The following is a 17,025-nucleotide window of genomic DNA, read 5'->3' as shown; positions in this document are numbered from 1 at the left end:
AAAAGGTGGTTATGTTCGGTACTTACGGCAAAGTGGCATCCGCTTTCCCCAGCCCCTGCCGAAGAGTCGTGGAACGAGGTAAGCATGCGGGAAAAAGCACGAGATAACACGTATCCTTCTGTTTCGCGTGGGATCCCAAGCGCCACAAAGTTTCTCGATAAATAACCCAAGTGTCGCTATCAATTTTGTTTATTTTCAAAGTATGCCCGGTATTGTTGGCAGGCAGAATTGACGGTGTGATAAATATTATGAATGAATGGGGGTTTTTTGTGTTCGGTTATGGGTTATGGGAGGCTCTTCGCCGGCTCGAGGGGACTCGGAACCCGCGCTGCGGTTCACTGAAGACGAGTGTAGCGGATTTCAGAAGTCGCACTCGAACGATTTCTGAGCTTATCGACTGCGGGGAAAGTTATGCTAATGCAGTCACTCTCTCGCTGCGTAGAGGTTAAAATATCTCGCAGTCGAAAGTTTTGTTTGTACCTACTGAATTATTCAGAAGGGGCTCTCGGGGCTAGAAACAAGAGAAAAAAAAAAGTTAGATTTCCATAGCCACTAACTATTACGTAAACATGGTTTAATTCTGACCTCCGGACTGGAAATGCGCCCAGCCAGCCGTCGGTTTCATCACAAAGCAAACAGTGCTCTAATGAACCACAAAAGATCCCACCGCAGCAGCAGCGCTTCCCCATTCGTGCTGTCCGACGGGTTGAAGAAACATCCACCAGCAATTAAAATTTAATTTGTCTGCCATCTGTCTTTCAGGTGCTACAACCCAGGTGAACAGTTCCATAAGTCAGCCCCCGAATGCGAAGTCATGATACCAATGCTACCGATTACCAACATCAGGTTTTGTGCGAGAATGGGTTGGGTTGGGGTGTGGGTGTGTTTGTGCGACAACTATTATAATTAATTGTAATAAAACCGTTCCGAGATGTTGTCTTCGAAGTCGGAATCTCTGGTAGGATATCAGTAGCAGCTTTCCCGGGCTTCGATTCGAAGCTTCGTTTCCGTCTTGCCACATAGAAGAGCAACATGCGAGTTGGTTGCAATGAAAACCTAGACATAAGAAGGGGGAAATCAAGTGTTGAAAAACAGGTTATCGTTCGTCTCCCACACTTCTTGGCCAAGACGGATTTCAATTACGGTTGATTTAATTATTAGAACGTCGCCAAGCTCGATTTTAATGAGGATGAAATCTGTATACGTTTTGCTACATTCGGTTACTCAGTCATTCTTCTGTTTTTTGTCGAATTTTTTGTCGAATGACAAATTTAACATGTATGAAATGTGATCGATTTTTGACACAGGAAATGAATGTGCGATTTCTTCGCTCCGAATGTGACACCGTCAAGCCATCCATCCCCCGACAATTCTTTGCTGGAGATGATTCAATATACACTAGCAGCAGTCGTTGGAAACCGTTCAATCGAGCAATCTCCATCGAATAGAAAAACGTCGAAGTGAAAGCCATTATCGCTCGGTGCTGCTTTCCGTTCAATAGCATTGGCGTTTTTTTCCTGTTACCATTACGATAACCATGCATAACTTCCCGCTGGGGAAGGGAAAACACCTCTGCCTGATGGTTTATGCATATGTGCATGCCTATCAGCGGCCCGGTAGGGAGCAAATATTTTGCCCCGAGGGCCAACACTAATGCCTCAATGTCGTACACATATGCTTTCTCTGCTTCCAGCACAAGGGCCAGGTTTCACCCTGGAAACGATTTTGCTTCCGGTACAAAGGGACTTTTTTTTCGTCTGTATGTTCACACATACACACACGCACACGCACTGCGCACTGGTTGGAGTTACGAAAACCTTATGACCCCCAGCCATCATCGAGAGCAGAATGTGGGCGGAGAGTGAATCAATAAAATATTGATTGAAAAGTTATGACCGTCAACGTTGATGACGGCCATGCCGGGGTTGGGCAACGGAACGCGACGCGTTCTGACCTGAAGCCGAAATGGTTCCGCAAAGAATGTCGTTCCGGCTGCCTTCTGGGGTTCGGTCGGTCCATCCAGGCGGAAAGCTGATGGAGAGATTCCAAGATGGACTTCTTTTTTGCTCTGTTCTCCAATCGTTTGTCGTAATTCTGCGAATTAAATTCTATCGGTCCATAACCGAACGAAAACAAACGAATTGAGCGCAGAAGTTTCACAGTTTTGGTTGTTTTTCTCCCCGACGGTGGTTAAGTCAGACGTAAGTGATTGGTTTTCAGAATGTAGAATTGTTTTATATGCGAAGAAGAGAGCGACACCGGGCGTGATGTTTGGTTGGAATGGTTTAGAAACATTGGGAGGTATATTATAAACGATTAGCGTCGAACTATGACTGTCTTCGAAGGATCACAATTAGTATAGGTAAATAAATTCACCAAAAAGTTTTGGATTACATGTAAGCTTTCCCATAGTACAATCGAAAAGTAATTTACAAATTTTTGTTGAATATAAAAAAAACACACAAAATTGAATTGAATAGAAAATGAACAAAGCCAGTCTACAACCTAACATGATCTTAAGGAAGGTTCAGGAAATCAGCCAGACATTCAAATTCCTAATCAGTTGCTTGAATTCTACCCACACTGATTTGAAATATTAAAGGTGGAAATTTATCATAAATTGAATCTAAGTTAAACAGGCTTCGCCCTAGAGCGCGTACTGATAAAAAAAATTAAGATTATACGGTTTAGGGCCTTACTAGGTTTTTTTCATTTTCCTAGTACTAGGTTGAATTTGACTTGTTTCTTTGGCGATTTTTGTTCAATTCAGTAATTTTATTATTTATGGCCTTCAACGAAATCTTACTGTTATTTCAGGCAAAAAAATATTACCATATCTTTGTTTTGATTTTGAGCCATTCCCAGTTTTCATACTATTTGAAGACTTTTTTTTGTTTTTTTTTCTAACCGTTTGAAAAATTCATTTAACAATTTGATGCTTAATTGGGATTCATATATATTCTTGTTAGGGGCCGTTCAATAATTACGTAAGCATATTTTTCCACTTTGCGAACCCCCCTCCCCCCTTGTAAGACATCGTAAGATTTTTAAATACCCCCCCCCCCCCTCCCCCCTATTAAGATCTTACTGCCAGCATATATAGTTTTTTTAATTTTATTTTTATCATTATGAAGCAAGCACAGTACTTTGTCTCCTCTTCTGTCCTTTATTCGAGTAATTCCGTTATTTCCTTCCATGAATTTTACCGTCCACGCTTTCATGAACATGAATATTTGAACAGCTGCATTAACAATGTTTTTCTTATTATATTATTTTTTCGGCCTTGGATAACATTCAGACACTCTATCATAATCTTTGCGCCTACTTTTCAAAGAACTATCGAAAAAGATAAGTTTGCTTCGAACTTATAACTTGCGATCACTCTCGATTGCATTAAGGTGAAACCTAATTGAATCCAAAAATGGCCGACTTCGAGTCATCACTTCGAATTTTCAAAAGCACAAGACTCGGAAATACTCATTGCGTTCCCTAAGAAAATTATATTTTATGTTTGCTTCACCACAGCAAACATAAAATAGCATTTTCACACGGATCGCACATTTCCGAATCTTGTGTTTTCGAAAATTCGAATTGGTGACTCGAAGTCGGCCATTTTTGGGTTCAATGAGGTTTCACCCTAATGCTCGAATGCATAATGTAACAAACAGTCTTAAATAGCTTTTCAATGTCAACCTTGCGGTTGTGGATTTGCTTATATTATTTTAATTTAGCTCTTTTATTAAAATACACAGATAACACCAATTGAAAAAAGAATTGAAAATTTGTTGACAAAATGTTAAAAACGTTGTCGAAAAATCTTCACAAAATAATCCAAAAACAAAGTCAGGAAATAAAAAACCTGTAAAGGGCCAACCTTGAAAAACTGAATTAAATTTAAAGAAAAAAAAAACAACGGTAATTATAATGGCATCGAAAAACTATAAAAACTTTTTTTTTCTGAATGCAATTAGAAAATTGTTTAAAGTTATTCAAATAAAGAACAGGAAAAAGACTATTCGATGACATCAAATTATTTAAAAATTTAAATCAAATCATTGCCTGAAAAATTAATAAAAAGAATTATAAAAATATTGAATAGTCATTGAAAAGATATCATAATTTGAAGCAGGCCCAAATTCTGCTGAAGAGAATATCAAATATTTTTATAGGTGTATTAGAAAACTGCAAAACAGATTTCAAGCTTAATGATAAAAAGATATTTTTTTAAATTATCCTTTTTAAGATCGAAATAAACAAATAAGTGTCTCTTCTATTCTTTCTCTCTTTCTTTTTCTCTCTCTTTTACCTTCATTTTCCTTTTTATTCCTTTTTGTTAATCTTTCTATATCTCGCTCTCTCATTATCTTTCTCTCTCCTACTCTTTCTGTATCTTTTTCTCTCTCTATCTCTCTCTCGCTTTGTCTTTCTTTGTATTTTTGTAATCTCTATTTCTATCTCTTTCTGTTCATTTTTTTCTCCTTTCAACACTATTTTTCTTTCTCTCTCCTTCTTTCTGTCGCTTTCCTCCACATTTTCTCCTTCTCTCTATTTCTCTCTCTCTCTCTCTCTCTCTGTTTCTCCCTTCCTCTCTCTCCCTCTATCTCTCTCTCTGTTTCTCCGTTTCACTCTCTCTCTCGCTCTCTTCCTTTTTTTGTGGTAATCTCTATCAATCATTTTATAGGTGAATAAGAGAACTGATCTCAAGTTTAATTCTGAAAAGATTTGTTCAAAATATTTTTTTTATTCCCCTCTCTTTCATTCTTTCTTTCTTTCCCATTCTATCTCTTTCTCGCTTTATCTCTTTCTCGTTCTCTTTTTCTGTCAATCCCGTTTTTCTTTATATCTCTCTTTCTCACTCTTTCTTTCTGTCCCTCTGTCTCCGTCTCTCTCTCTTCCTCTCTCTCTCTCTCACTTTCTCTTTCTCTTTCAATTTCTTTCACTCTCTCTTTCTGTTAATCTTTTTTTCTGTCTTTCTATCTCTCTTTCTATCTCTCATTCTATCTCTCTTTCTCTTCTCGTTCTCTCTTTTTTACTCTCTCTTATTTTTTCTTTGAGTTTTTCTTTCTCTCGCTCTTTCTTCCTCTTTTTTTATCTCTATTTCTCTCGCTCTCTTTCTCTTTATCTCTTTTTCTTCTCTCTCTTTATCTATATTTCCATTTCTCTCCCTTTTCTTATTACCTTTCGCTCTTTCTCTGTTTCGCACTATGTCACGCTCTCTTTTTGCCTCTCTTACTTTTTGTTAATCACTCCCTTTTTGTTTTTCTCTCTTTCTTCTTTCTGTTCCTCACTCTCTCTCTTCCTGTTAGCATCTTTCTTTGTCTTCCTCCCTATGTTACTTAGTATAAAATTGTATTGACACAATTTTTTTATTGTGATTTCTGTCTCTCTATATATCTTTTTCTTTCAGTTTGATTCTTTCTCTTTTCTCTCTCTCTCTCTTTCTCTCTTTCTCTTTTGGTGTCTCTCTCTCACACTTTATCTCTTTCTGTTATTCTCTCTCTCTTACTCTTTCTCTCTCCCACTCTTTCTCCCTCGCTTTGTCTTATTACTTTTTTTTGCCATCTTCAATTCTCACTCTTTCTGTCAATTTTTTTCTCCCTCTATCTCTCTCTCTTTCTCTATCCTTCTTTTGTCCCTTCTCTCTCCCTCTCTCTCTGTCTTTATCTCTCTTTTTGAGTTTACCTCTCCTTATTTTCTCTCCTTCTTTTTCTTTTATTCTCTCACTCTCTTTCTCTTTCCTTTTCTCTGTCTCTCTCCCTTTATCTTTTTCTCTTTCGCTTTCTTTCTCGTTCTTTTTGTTAATCTTTATCAAACTTCTTCATAGGTACATAAGTAACTGATTTAAAGTTTAATAATAAAAAGATTTGTTCTAAATTTTCCTTTTTTTAGAATGAATTGTACAAATAAATGTTTTTTTTTCTTTTCCTCCCTCTCTCCCTCTATATTTCTATTTTGATCTGTCTCTCTCTGTTTCTGTGAATCTTTCTTTCTTTCTCTTTCTTTCGCTCTTTCTCTCTCTCTTTCTTTCTAGTTCCTTCTCTTTCGCTCTCTATTTCTCTCCTTTTATCTCACTCCCGCTTCTTGTTCCCCTTGTTTCCTCTTTTTGTTGATCTCATTTTTCTCTATCGCTCCCTAGCTCTCTAATTCATCATGTCCCTCTCTTTCATTCACGCTTTTTTTTTCACTTTTTCTCTCAATTTCTCTTTCTCTCTGTTTCTGTTAATCTTTCTCTTTCTCTCTTTCTTCTTCTGCCTTTGAATCTCTCTTTCACTTTCTATTTCTCTTTCTCTCTCTCTCTCTCTCTTTCTCTTTCCTATCTCTCTGCCATTCTTTTTTTAGTTTTCTCGTTCTCTTGCTATGTCTTCTTCTCTATTTTTGTTATTTCTATTTCTTTTTCTCTCCCTTTTCTCTTTCATTCTCACTCCCATTCTCTCTTTCTCTATCTCGATCTCTCTCTTGCTTTCTCTCTTTTCCACTCTTTCTTTTTGTTGATCACTCTCCTTCTGTTTCTTTTCTTCTTTTCTCTGTGTTTCTCTCTCTCTGTCTCTTATTCTTTCTGTTAATATTTTTCTATTTTTCCTCCTCTCTCACTTAATGTTGAATTATATTGACACCCTTTTTTTAACATGCCTACGTATGTTTTTCAATAATTTGATTATTTTTTTCTTACTTTGTTTTGTTTGAGTCGATTTTTCCCATTTAACTGAAAGAAACAGTGGTGGAAAAAATAATAGAAAAAAATAATAGGTGTGAGCGTTACCTACAAAGGCATTCCAATTTTAACCTATCAGGTAAACGGAATATCTAAACGGCATTTCTGATGAAAAGGAAGATTGAAAGAGAGAGAGAGAGAGAAAGAAAGAAATAAGAGAGAACAAAACAGAGAAACAGAGAGAAAAAAAACATAGAGAGATAGAGAAGACTAACATTATAACTCTATAATTGTATATACAAATGTACATTTGATTATAAAATTAGTCTATCTCTCTCCCTCTCTAGCTTCCGTTTTTCCACTTTTTCTAGTTCCTTCTCTCTCTTTCTCGTTTGTTTTTTTTTCTATTTTTTCTCTCTAATTCTCTCTCTCTCTCTTTATCTCTTTTTTGCTGTTTCTTTCTCCTTCTCTGTTTCCGGTAATCTCTTCCTCTATCTCCCGCTTTATTTTGTATCATATTGTCACCATTTTTTGGTTTAAAATGCATACGTATTTTTTTTTTTTTAAATTCATTATTATACTTCTATCACGTTTCGTTTGAGTTGGTTTTATTCAATTACCTGAGCGATGTGCACAGTTAGTTATAAAGTTAGTCTAGTTAGCCGAGACAAGACATATAAAATTACTTTTAATTATAAAAAGTGATTGAATCATCAAGTCAGAAATTTTGGTTTTAGGAAACAGGAAGAAATACAGTAAATTCAATATACAAACCAAACCATTCGGTCTTTCTAACACTATTCTGACGACTGAGCTCTCTTTCTACTATAACAGCCTCATGAATAGGCTATTCATGAGAGCTCACATACAGCTGAAGCTTACACAGATAACGAAGCTGTCTTGTGTTATACACGACAGCTTATGCTTACGCATGTATTCTGTTCGTTATGACATGACACCCAAAGTATTTATTTTGAGGTTATCCTGTTGGTTTGGTTTGTGCTATTAACAACCTGCTGATCGGAAGCGGCTATCATCGATAATATTGGACCAGCACTTTTTCGTTTCTCCTTTTTCTTAGGCCGATGCAAACCGTTTCATATATTTTCCCATTGTTGATATCATTTCCCACGTCAGAGATAACGTGTTTTGCACCGCCTCGCTTTCATTATAACTTCGGCCTCATAGTAATCTAGTGCATCATAAGCAAAGGCTGTTATTGTCAATGAGAGCCGAATAAGTTCAAACTTGTCGTCACAGGAAGACAGTACTTTTAAGAAGACTACCAAATGGTAGAAAAGATTAACATAAACATAATAACACTAATAACATAATAACACTGGTCAACAGAGGTGTGGCATTAAAGTTGAAACTGGAAAAAAAATGAAAAATTATAGCTTTTTAACCATTCCTGTGAATTTTAGTGCCCCAAGCCGCCAACATTTCTCTGAATTCTCATAAACATAACAAGAGTTTTCTCAGAAACCAAATGTTGAAGTGACGAACCCGGCGAGCAATTACTAAGCGACATTTTGACATAAGTTGACGCGTTTTGACAATGACTAGAGGCATCAAATTTCACAGGAATGGTTAAAAAGCTATGATCTTTTTAAGGCAAGTGTTTTGAGCTTTAGGGCAGCTTTTCTGCTTTTGTAGATCGATGTAATATCCCATACAAGGTAGGTATTGGAAATGCACTTTTTGCAAAATAAATTGTTCAATATATACTGTACAACATAATGAGTAGTTCGTAAAACATCAAAGGTCCGTAAAAGTTAATCAAATATACGACAAAAGACCCTAGAATATTATGAATATTTGCAAAAAACAATTACAAAAGGAGGCCAACGGTCATAATATTACAGTCTTCTATGAATAAAGTATTCTTTGAATAAAGTATTCTATGTGCAAAATGTGAATAAAGTATTCTATGTGCAAAAATTTGTCCTCGGGATGAATAGAAACTGAGTGTGTAGGCTGTAATTGTCAAATTTTGAAGTCGATTCACTTGTACATTTTAATGACTAAAAAAATACAAAAATCGTGTTAAGCTGCTGCATAGTTTTGATTTTATTTGTTGGAAATGTGCTTTTAGGGCATACACAATAAAACAGTTAACATGTATATTTCACAAACTCCTGTGAATCAGATTTGTATCGCTTCGTAAAAAAATTTTCATAAATTATAAAATTCGCAATTTTACCATCTGCGCTTCTCGCAACGAGTCCAAAAGTATTCCTGATGCGAAAATTTCACTAAACTAAACTACTTTTAGGCTGAAAGTAATCTTTCAGCAAGTTTGAACAATTTCGCCGGTGCCGGTCGCACTGCAGAAGAAACTCGATCTTCCGGTGGCGGTGCTCTGGAATACCGGAGAGACAGTAATTCGAAACGGAACGGGAAACGCACAAGTTTCACTCGAAGAGCATCAATCGAAGAGCCGGCTCTCGAAATCAATTTAATTATTTCTGCTATAAGTGCGGTGAATCGATGTCAAACTTTCCAACATCCAGCGGGAACTTCAAAGTGAAGAAAATACGCTTTCTACAACATTTCCCTCGACTTATCATTTTCTGTGACGAGCGACAAACTGAAAGTACTTGACCGCGTAATATTCTTTTCCCCGCATAGTTTCAAAGAAGCTACAAAAGTCACTTACCATAATGTTGCAGCGGGCGGTCCAACTTATCTGGAGTGCCACCTCCTCCTCCTCCTCCTCCTATTGCTACCGCTGCAGCTGTTGCAGTGGCAGCCGCTACAAGGCCTTGGTCAATTCCTTTCCGATGCACCGTCGGATCTGCTTCGGCTAACACTTGGTTTAACGTCACTAGTAGCAGAGCCATCGGTAAAGTTTGCCTTACCGTCAGTGGTTGTGACTTTGTTCTGCTCATTGTGTGGTTTGCTCAAAGTTTCTGCTTCGAATCAGGAGGAGAACACACTTAATGAAGTATTTTATTTGATTTCGGTACCATGCTGGTGTGATTTGGAATTCATTTTCGTTCGAGGTTTGGTTTATTGGGAGTTGTCCGGGCTTTCCTACACTGCTTGTTTCGTGACTAATATCACCTCGTTACGACGACGCTTGTTTTCTATGGTGACACGCTCCGGAACGGCCGCGACACTTTTTCCCCTCTCGCGTAGATTTATTGCCCTCATTAGGAAAACTTCTTCTTCGGCGCGTGTTCCACGCTTTCATGTTCTCAGTGTTTGATGAACGAGGCGACAACTGGCCAGCGGAAAGGCAGAAAGGTAAAAAATTAGGCAAAATAAAAAGTGGCATTAATAATGATATATTTTCACGCTTTTCTTTTTGTTTTTTCGGCACGCCATACTTCGGCTTTTCTTAAAACTCATTTGTCGAGGACGCTGTGACCGAAGACGGACTCTAAACCCGAAACACTACCGAAGCACGGGTCGCGAATACACGAACGTAAATAAAATAAATCACAATTTTCCAGCGGCACCCCCTTCAGCAGCAACCAGGTCGCGCGCGCGGTCAGGCTGATCCGGGGTTTTCTTTCACCTTGCCGCACCCGTCTTTCAGGGTGAACTTGATTGTGACTAATGGACGGTAATTTCTCCCAAGTTTGAGTGAAGAAAAACTCTTCTCCCAGGTAGAACCTCTTCACACCTTGAAACACCTTGAAACGCGACAACAAGGGAACGACGACGTCGTCGTCGTCGGCGAAGTTCTTGGATTCACTCGAAATCTCACTTCACTGCACTCTCGACGGCAGACGGTGTTTGCTGACCTGGAAGAATATTGCAGAAATATAGATATGAATTAGCATGGAAATATTTGCTGTTTAACGACGATCGTCGTGGGGGGGCTCCTCAGGATGACGAGAAAATGACTTGTTTCGTGCTGTCACATTAGTCACAGCGCAGTGATGCTGGATAAAGAAGTTGCTAGTAATTGAGAAACTGCAGGACGGTGCAATGAATTGAGTAGCGTGGGTGCGCTTCATATATCTTTGCATCAACCTTCTGGCAGTTGAGAAGTGGTCTGGAATGTTATGGGTAGCTTTTTTTTCTCAAGCCCCCTCTGCTGTGTGCTTGGCAGAAAACGTGAATGGTTTATTGTTCTAAGCTGACGCGAAAGAAGATTTTTAATAAAAACAGAGGTGCTAAACGACTTCTTTCGTTCCGAACGAAAATAAAAGATTTAAACTTAATATATAAAAAAAGGAAATTTGTTCGTAGAGTAATTTTAGCACTACAGAACTCTTCCGTTAGATGCGTTTCGGTAGAAGTTCCGCCACCAGCTCAGTTCTTCTCTTTCTCAGTTACAAAAATAACTTCAACAAGGCTGTGTGCGTGGTTGGAATGGGACACAATAGTAGAGGGTGATCGTTATTATTCTTAGGGGCGATTACCTTCCCAGTAGTTTAATTGGCCAAAACACCATGCCAACATCGGGTCCGAGTCCGTTTGGATGAGGAATTTTTTTCTAAGTCTAAGTTACACCTTCCGTCGTTGTTCTTTTTTTGCATCCTCGTAAAATTACACACATTGCCCACTTCATTATGGAATTTTATTTCACTTTCCATACACTGCAATGAGTCTGAAGGCATAACAATACTTTCCAGTAATTTTTTTAACGCGACGACAGGAAAAGTAAGCGTGAACAACAATTATTACATATTAACATATTACCAAACCAATGTTTTGCCGACGTGTGTGAATATTTCAAAGAATATTCGATAGAAAATTTTAGAATGTTTCCCAGTATTAGTCTATGTTAACAAACTTATGAAAGTACTGATTTTATAATTCATATCTAAATTCTCATTATATCTATTAGAAACTAATGAACTCATTGATTTAACACCGCTGCAGAGAAATGTTTTGTGCCAAAAAACCATAGAATGAACCAAGTTTTCTATTGTAATTGTTCAAAAAAGTACGCTTTTTATTTTAGTTTAGAGTTGAAAATCGGATTTATCATCGCTACCAAGAATCAAAGAAGAAGAAGTAACGATGAGCTCGTGCCGAGCTCCGATTCCCGGTAGTCAGAATTCATCGTCCGTAGCCCGAAGAAAACTGTTTTGATTCTGGAGCGCCCGTCTAGCTTATAGGTGTTATAAAATACTTAGTGAAGTCCAAATGGCAAATGGCAATCTGCAATGACGAGCAAATAATTTCTTCGCATGGATCTTCAAAAGTTTTTATGCTTAATTGTCCCAAATAGATTCAATGAGAATGGGAAGTTTTAAATATTCTTGAAAATGTATATGGTAATTTCCAACACTATATTTCAAACCCGTTTGTCTCAAAATTATTAGTTACTAGCTGACCCGGCAAACTTCGTCTCGCCTATTTTAGGGTTCAATTTAATAAATTTAAACATTTCTAATTCATTGATTCCTTGCGATTTGTTTATAACATTTGAAATGATTGGTTTTATCGGAATGACAACATCCTCGACTTTTGGCTTTTATACATCACTTCTATTCCGGAAATATATTGAATGCATTTCAGTTATTTTCGTTTTTTTTTTTATAAACTGAAAGTGGTCATCTTCGAATTCAAAATGGTGTCCAGGGTCAATGCTTGGCTTCTATACATCATTTCGATTACGGAAATATCCATATGTAGTAGTATTCGGTTATTTTCGGCTGTTTCCCAGAAGTTGCCATTTAACAATTCAAACTGGTGTCTGAGGTCAATTTTTAGCTACTTGCATCATTCTGGATCCGGTGATACACATATTGGGTGGTATTTGGTCATTTCAGGCTATTTTTCAGAAACCGGAAGTCGCCATCTTAGATGTTAAAATGGCATTAGGAGACAATTTCTGGCCTCTGAGCTGATCTGGTTGAAGACACACTCATATTGGGTGGTATGTTTTCCAGACACCGGAAGTCGCCATCTTATAATTCAAAATGTTGTCTGAGGTCGATTTGTGGCTACAGTGCATCATAATAATCCTGGAAATACGCATATTGGGTGGTATTTGGTCATTTGCCGCTGTTTTTCAGAAACCGGAAGTCGCCATCTTGGATTTCAAAATGGCATTAGGAGACAATTTTTGGACTCTAAGCGCCATTCCGGTTAAAGAATCACTCATATTGGGTGAAATTTTGTCATTTTAGGCTGTTTTCCAGACACCGGAAGTCGCCATCTTACAATTCAAAATGTTGTCTGAGGTCAATTTGTGGCTTCAGTGCGTCATAACAATTCCGGAAATACCCATCTTGGGTGGTATTTGATCATTTGCCGCTGTTTTTCAGAAACCGGAAGTCGCCATCTTGGATTTCAAAATGGCATTTGGAGACATGCCAGAAGAAGAAAGGGTGTCGAAACATTATGGACATGTTTGTTACATCTACAAACATTCACTTGCCAAATTTGGTTATATTTGCTTGATTGGTTCTCGAGCTGTGCGAAATTTGAGTATCATTTGTATGGGACCCCTCCTTTATAGAAGAGGGAGGGGTGTCAAACCATTATGGATGTATTTGTTACCCTTAAAAACATCCACCTACCAAATTTGGTTCTATTTACTTGGTTAGTTCTCTAGATGTGCAGAAATTTGTGTTTCATTTGTATGGAACCCCTCCCTTCCAGAAGAGGGAGAAGTTTCGAACCAATATGGACATATTTGTTAATCGATCCTAAAAACATCTACATACCAAATTTGATTGTATTGTTAGCCTATGCTTAGCTCAGGGGTAATGAGGAAGTAGGCGAGGTGGGGATGCGATCTACGCCTCAAGCGGCTTTTATGCCCACCACGTTACTCGTATTTCGACGAACGGGAACCTAGGGAAAGTGAACCACCGAACGAAGAGCGACCCAGGTGAAAAGCGTTGCCTGATATTAACGTGCAAACCCCTACTGGCTCAAAAGCTCCTGCTTAGAACACCCTTTCGTTCGACCAGTAGCGAAAAGGGGTAAAACCACTGTATGAATTCGGAATACCGGACTAATTGGCAGGTGTAAATTAGTATGAATCTAAAAGCTGATGGTTGTACACTAATTCTACATTATATTCATCTTGCTATCGAACAATGTTTATCTTAACCTAATTTTACTTGCGCTTGTGTAACCATAGTAGCTTTTTCCCCAAATTCAGCGGTTCGACCTCGCTGTACATCTGCGGCTGCCTGTGTTCCCACGGCTTAGGCTCGGCTTCAATGATTGCTGGGTCTCTCTGCCGACCAGCACGGGTTCAATCACACCGCACGGCGAGGATGTATGTCCTAGCTTACACTGCGGGGCGGGTATAGCTTTGACCACCACAGAAGGGCGTTCTGGCCACTGATGCTGATGCTCTCTGTCCTGATGTCTGTGAAGTAGAAGTTCTGGTGTAACCAGAGCAGAACATAAAAAGGCCCTACGCGGACCTGTTCGGGGGCAATTAGCTATCATTTCACGGTTTCTTATAGCTATGGTACACAAGCGTTCTATTAACTTTCACCAAATAATTGTAATTTTTACCTTTTTTGTTTTACAATAAGTTTTTCTTTATCCTTTTAAATCACGGTTTTCCGCTCTTTTCTTCTCTTCGTTTTTTTTTTGTTTTGTTTTTACTACACTATAATAACTTTAAATAGGATTAACAATTAGACATAGGAAACAATTTGTCTTACACAATAAGGTTTTACAGACAGTGACTAACATCTTTTGTTTTACACAAAAAACTTTTAGATCTTTTTGTTTTTCACACAATTACTTTTTAGATAATAACTGTTCCTTTTGTCTGCTTTCTTCTTAATTATACTGATTTACACCTTTTATATATTTTTAATTGTAACAATGACTTCGCGCGTAACGACTTCGCTTACTGTTCAGCGTAAAAAAGGAGTCTTCCCCACTTTGGCTGAGCCTTATAAACCCTTTCGAATTCCCCTCATCTTGACATATCTATCTTGGCAACACTTTCTAGGTCGTTAAGTTTTGATGATACAAAACCCTTGTGGCAAAACATGCCTCGGTGCATCTGATCGTGAACCGGTATGAGCGACCCCTCCGTCCCAGATGCAATAGCACCAGACGTGGAGGGATATCACACATACAGAACGAGGTAATCGTGGTCGTATAAAAAAGCTTGCCTTCGTGAGTGACCCCTCCGTCCCAGACGCAAAGCGACAGACTTGGAGGGATATCACTCACTCAGTGGGCTCTATCTACAGAGTCGTAATAAGGGGGTCTGAGCAACTTTAACTATTTGTAAGTTTGACAAAGTCAACACATTATCCTTGAAACCAACGGTTACAGTATTTAGTTGATTGGTTCTCGAGCTGTGCGAAATTCGTGTTTCATTTGTATGGGACCCCTCCCTTGTTGAAGAGGGAGGGATGTCAAATCATTATCGATATATTTGTTACCCCTAAAAACATCCACCTACCCAATTTGGTTCTATTTTTTTGGTTAGTTCTCTAGATATGCAGAAATTTAAGTTTCATTCGTATGGAACCCCTCCCTTCCAGAAGAGTGAGGGGTGTCGAACTAATATGGACATATTTGTCGCTCATAAAAACATCCACATGCAAAATTTGGTTCCATTTGCTTGTTTAGTTTTTGAGATGTGCAGAAATTTGTGTTTCATTTGTATGGGGGCCCTCCCTTCCAGAAGAGGGAGGGGTCTCAAACTATCATGAAAACCTTTCTCGGCCCCTAAAACCCCTACATACAAATTTTCACGTCGATCGGTTCGGTAGTTTCCGAGCCTATATGGATCAGACAGACAGACAGACAGAGAGACAGACAGAGAGACAGACAGACAGACAGACAGACAGACAGACAGACTGGACTGCATTTTTATAGGTATAGATTTGTTACCCCTAAAAACAATTACCTGCCAAATTTGGTTCCATCTAGTTGGTTAGTTCTCGAGATAAGCAGAAATTTGTGTTTCATTTGTTATGAACCCCTTCCTCACAGAAGAGGGAGGGAGTCTAACCACTATGGACATACTTGTTACCTCTAAAAACATTCACATACCAAAGTTGGTTGTATTTGGTTGGTTGGTTCTCGAGCTGTGCGAAACTCGTTTTTCATTTGTATGGGACCCCTCCCTCGTAGAAGAGGGAGGGGTTTCAAACCATTATGGATGTATTTGTTACCCCTAAAAACATCCACCTACCAAATTTGGTTCAATGTACTTGGTTAGTTCTCGAGATGTGCACAAATTTGTGTTTCATTTGTATGGGACCCCTCCCTTCCAGAAGAGGGAAGGGTGTCGAATCAACATGGACATATTTGTTACTTCTAATAACATCCACATGCCAAATTTGGTTCCATTTGCTCGGTTGGTTTTCGAGATGTGCAGAAATTTGTGTTTTATTTGTATGGGACCCCTCCTTTGCAGAAGAGGGAGGGGTCTCGAACTATCTTAGTCACCTTTCCTGGCCTCTAAAACCCCTATATACAAAATGTCACACCGATCGGTTTGGTAGTTTCCAAGCCTATATGAATCAGACAGACAGACAGACAGACAGAGCTGCATTTTTATATGTTTAGATGAGTTGAGTCAGTTTTGAACAAAAACGACATGTGCCAAATTTATCTTGCCAAGTGACTGCGAACTATTCGTATCTTTCTACTATGACGCTAATAGTACCTAACAATAAATAGTACCTCGTTTCATGATAATAAACTCATCGGTAGGGTAGTACCGAGATGTAGAAAACTTATTTTCACTACTTCAATTGAAAATATTTACTTCTTGTTGGTTTTAGTTTTGACGAAGCTGAGAACATGTCTGATGACGGTGCTTCCCACACAGATGGGAGATCCCAAATCTACCACTGTGGAAGGTGATCCACAATCACCAGCGCGTAGTCTGCCTGTTCTCTCTGCTGATCCGTTTGCTATGTAATGCTCCAAGATATTTGAATAGTCACCTACCGCACTGCCACTCACTGCGGCTCTGATTACTGCTGGTTGATCCTGTTCCCAGTAAATCATTCTCTTGCAATAGTGTACGGTGAGACATTGAAGACTAAATTTTTGCATGCTAAATTTTATACGTGACTTCTGGGGATATAATTCTGGTGGGATTGTCGAGCGAGCAAATCAACGAGTCATAGACTACGAAATGGTACAGGAAATGAAACATTTTCGATAGCTGCAGCGACCGTGATCGAAAAATGAATACTAAAAAGAAAAACGTTAAATCAATTGTATGTTTATTGCGTAGTTTTTATCACTGTCAGAAACGTTTTCACGAGTGGTAGGGAAATATATCTATGTCTTCAATAAACTGATTTTGGGGCGCTAAAAGTACCATTGATGATTCACAAATGGTGACACTGGCGAGTTTGTTTGATTTCTCACGTAAGACTAATTTTTACAGGGATGCATTAATGTCAAACAAATTGTCCTTCAAGGTCGGTTGCTTAAAATCGATGGAAACGGAGGTTGCT

At 38.5% G+C, this 17,025-nt stretch overlaps 1 protein-coding gene across 5 annotated transcripts in view; it reads right to left on the bottom strand.

The window, feature by feature from the left end:
* The window catches only part of LOC129731158 (uncharacterized), a 511,313-nt gene that overhangs the window by 256,296 nt on the left and 237,992 nt on the right, over window positions 1-17,025 (bottom strand). For all 5 annotated transcript variants that reach the window (XM_055690957.1, XM_055690956.1, XM_055690959.1 and 2 more), the window contains exon 3: window positions 9,312-10,404. In XM_055690957.1, the coding sequence (XP_055546932.1) occupies window positions 9,312-9,543 (232 nt within the window). In that variant the 5' untranslated portion in view covers window positions 9,544-10,404. The remainder of the gene's footprint in view (window positions 1-9,311; window positions 10,405-17,025) is intronic.

The sequence above is a fragment of the Wyeomyia smithii genome, chromosome 3, assembly GCF_029784165.1.
Source record: "Wyeomyia smithii strain HCP4-BCI-WySm-NY-G18 chromosome 3, ASM2978416v1, whole genome shotgun sequence".
NCBI lineage: Eukaryota > Metazoa > Arthropoda > Insecta > Diptera > Culicidae > Wyeomyia > Wyeomyia smithii.
This window is presented reverse-complemented; position numbering and strand designations above follow the sequence as displayed.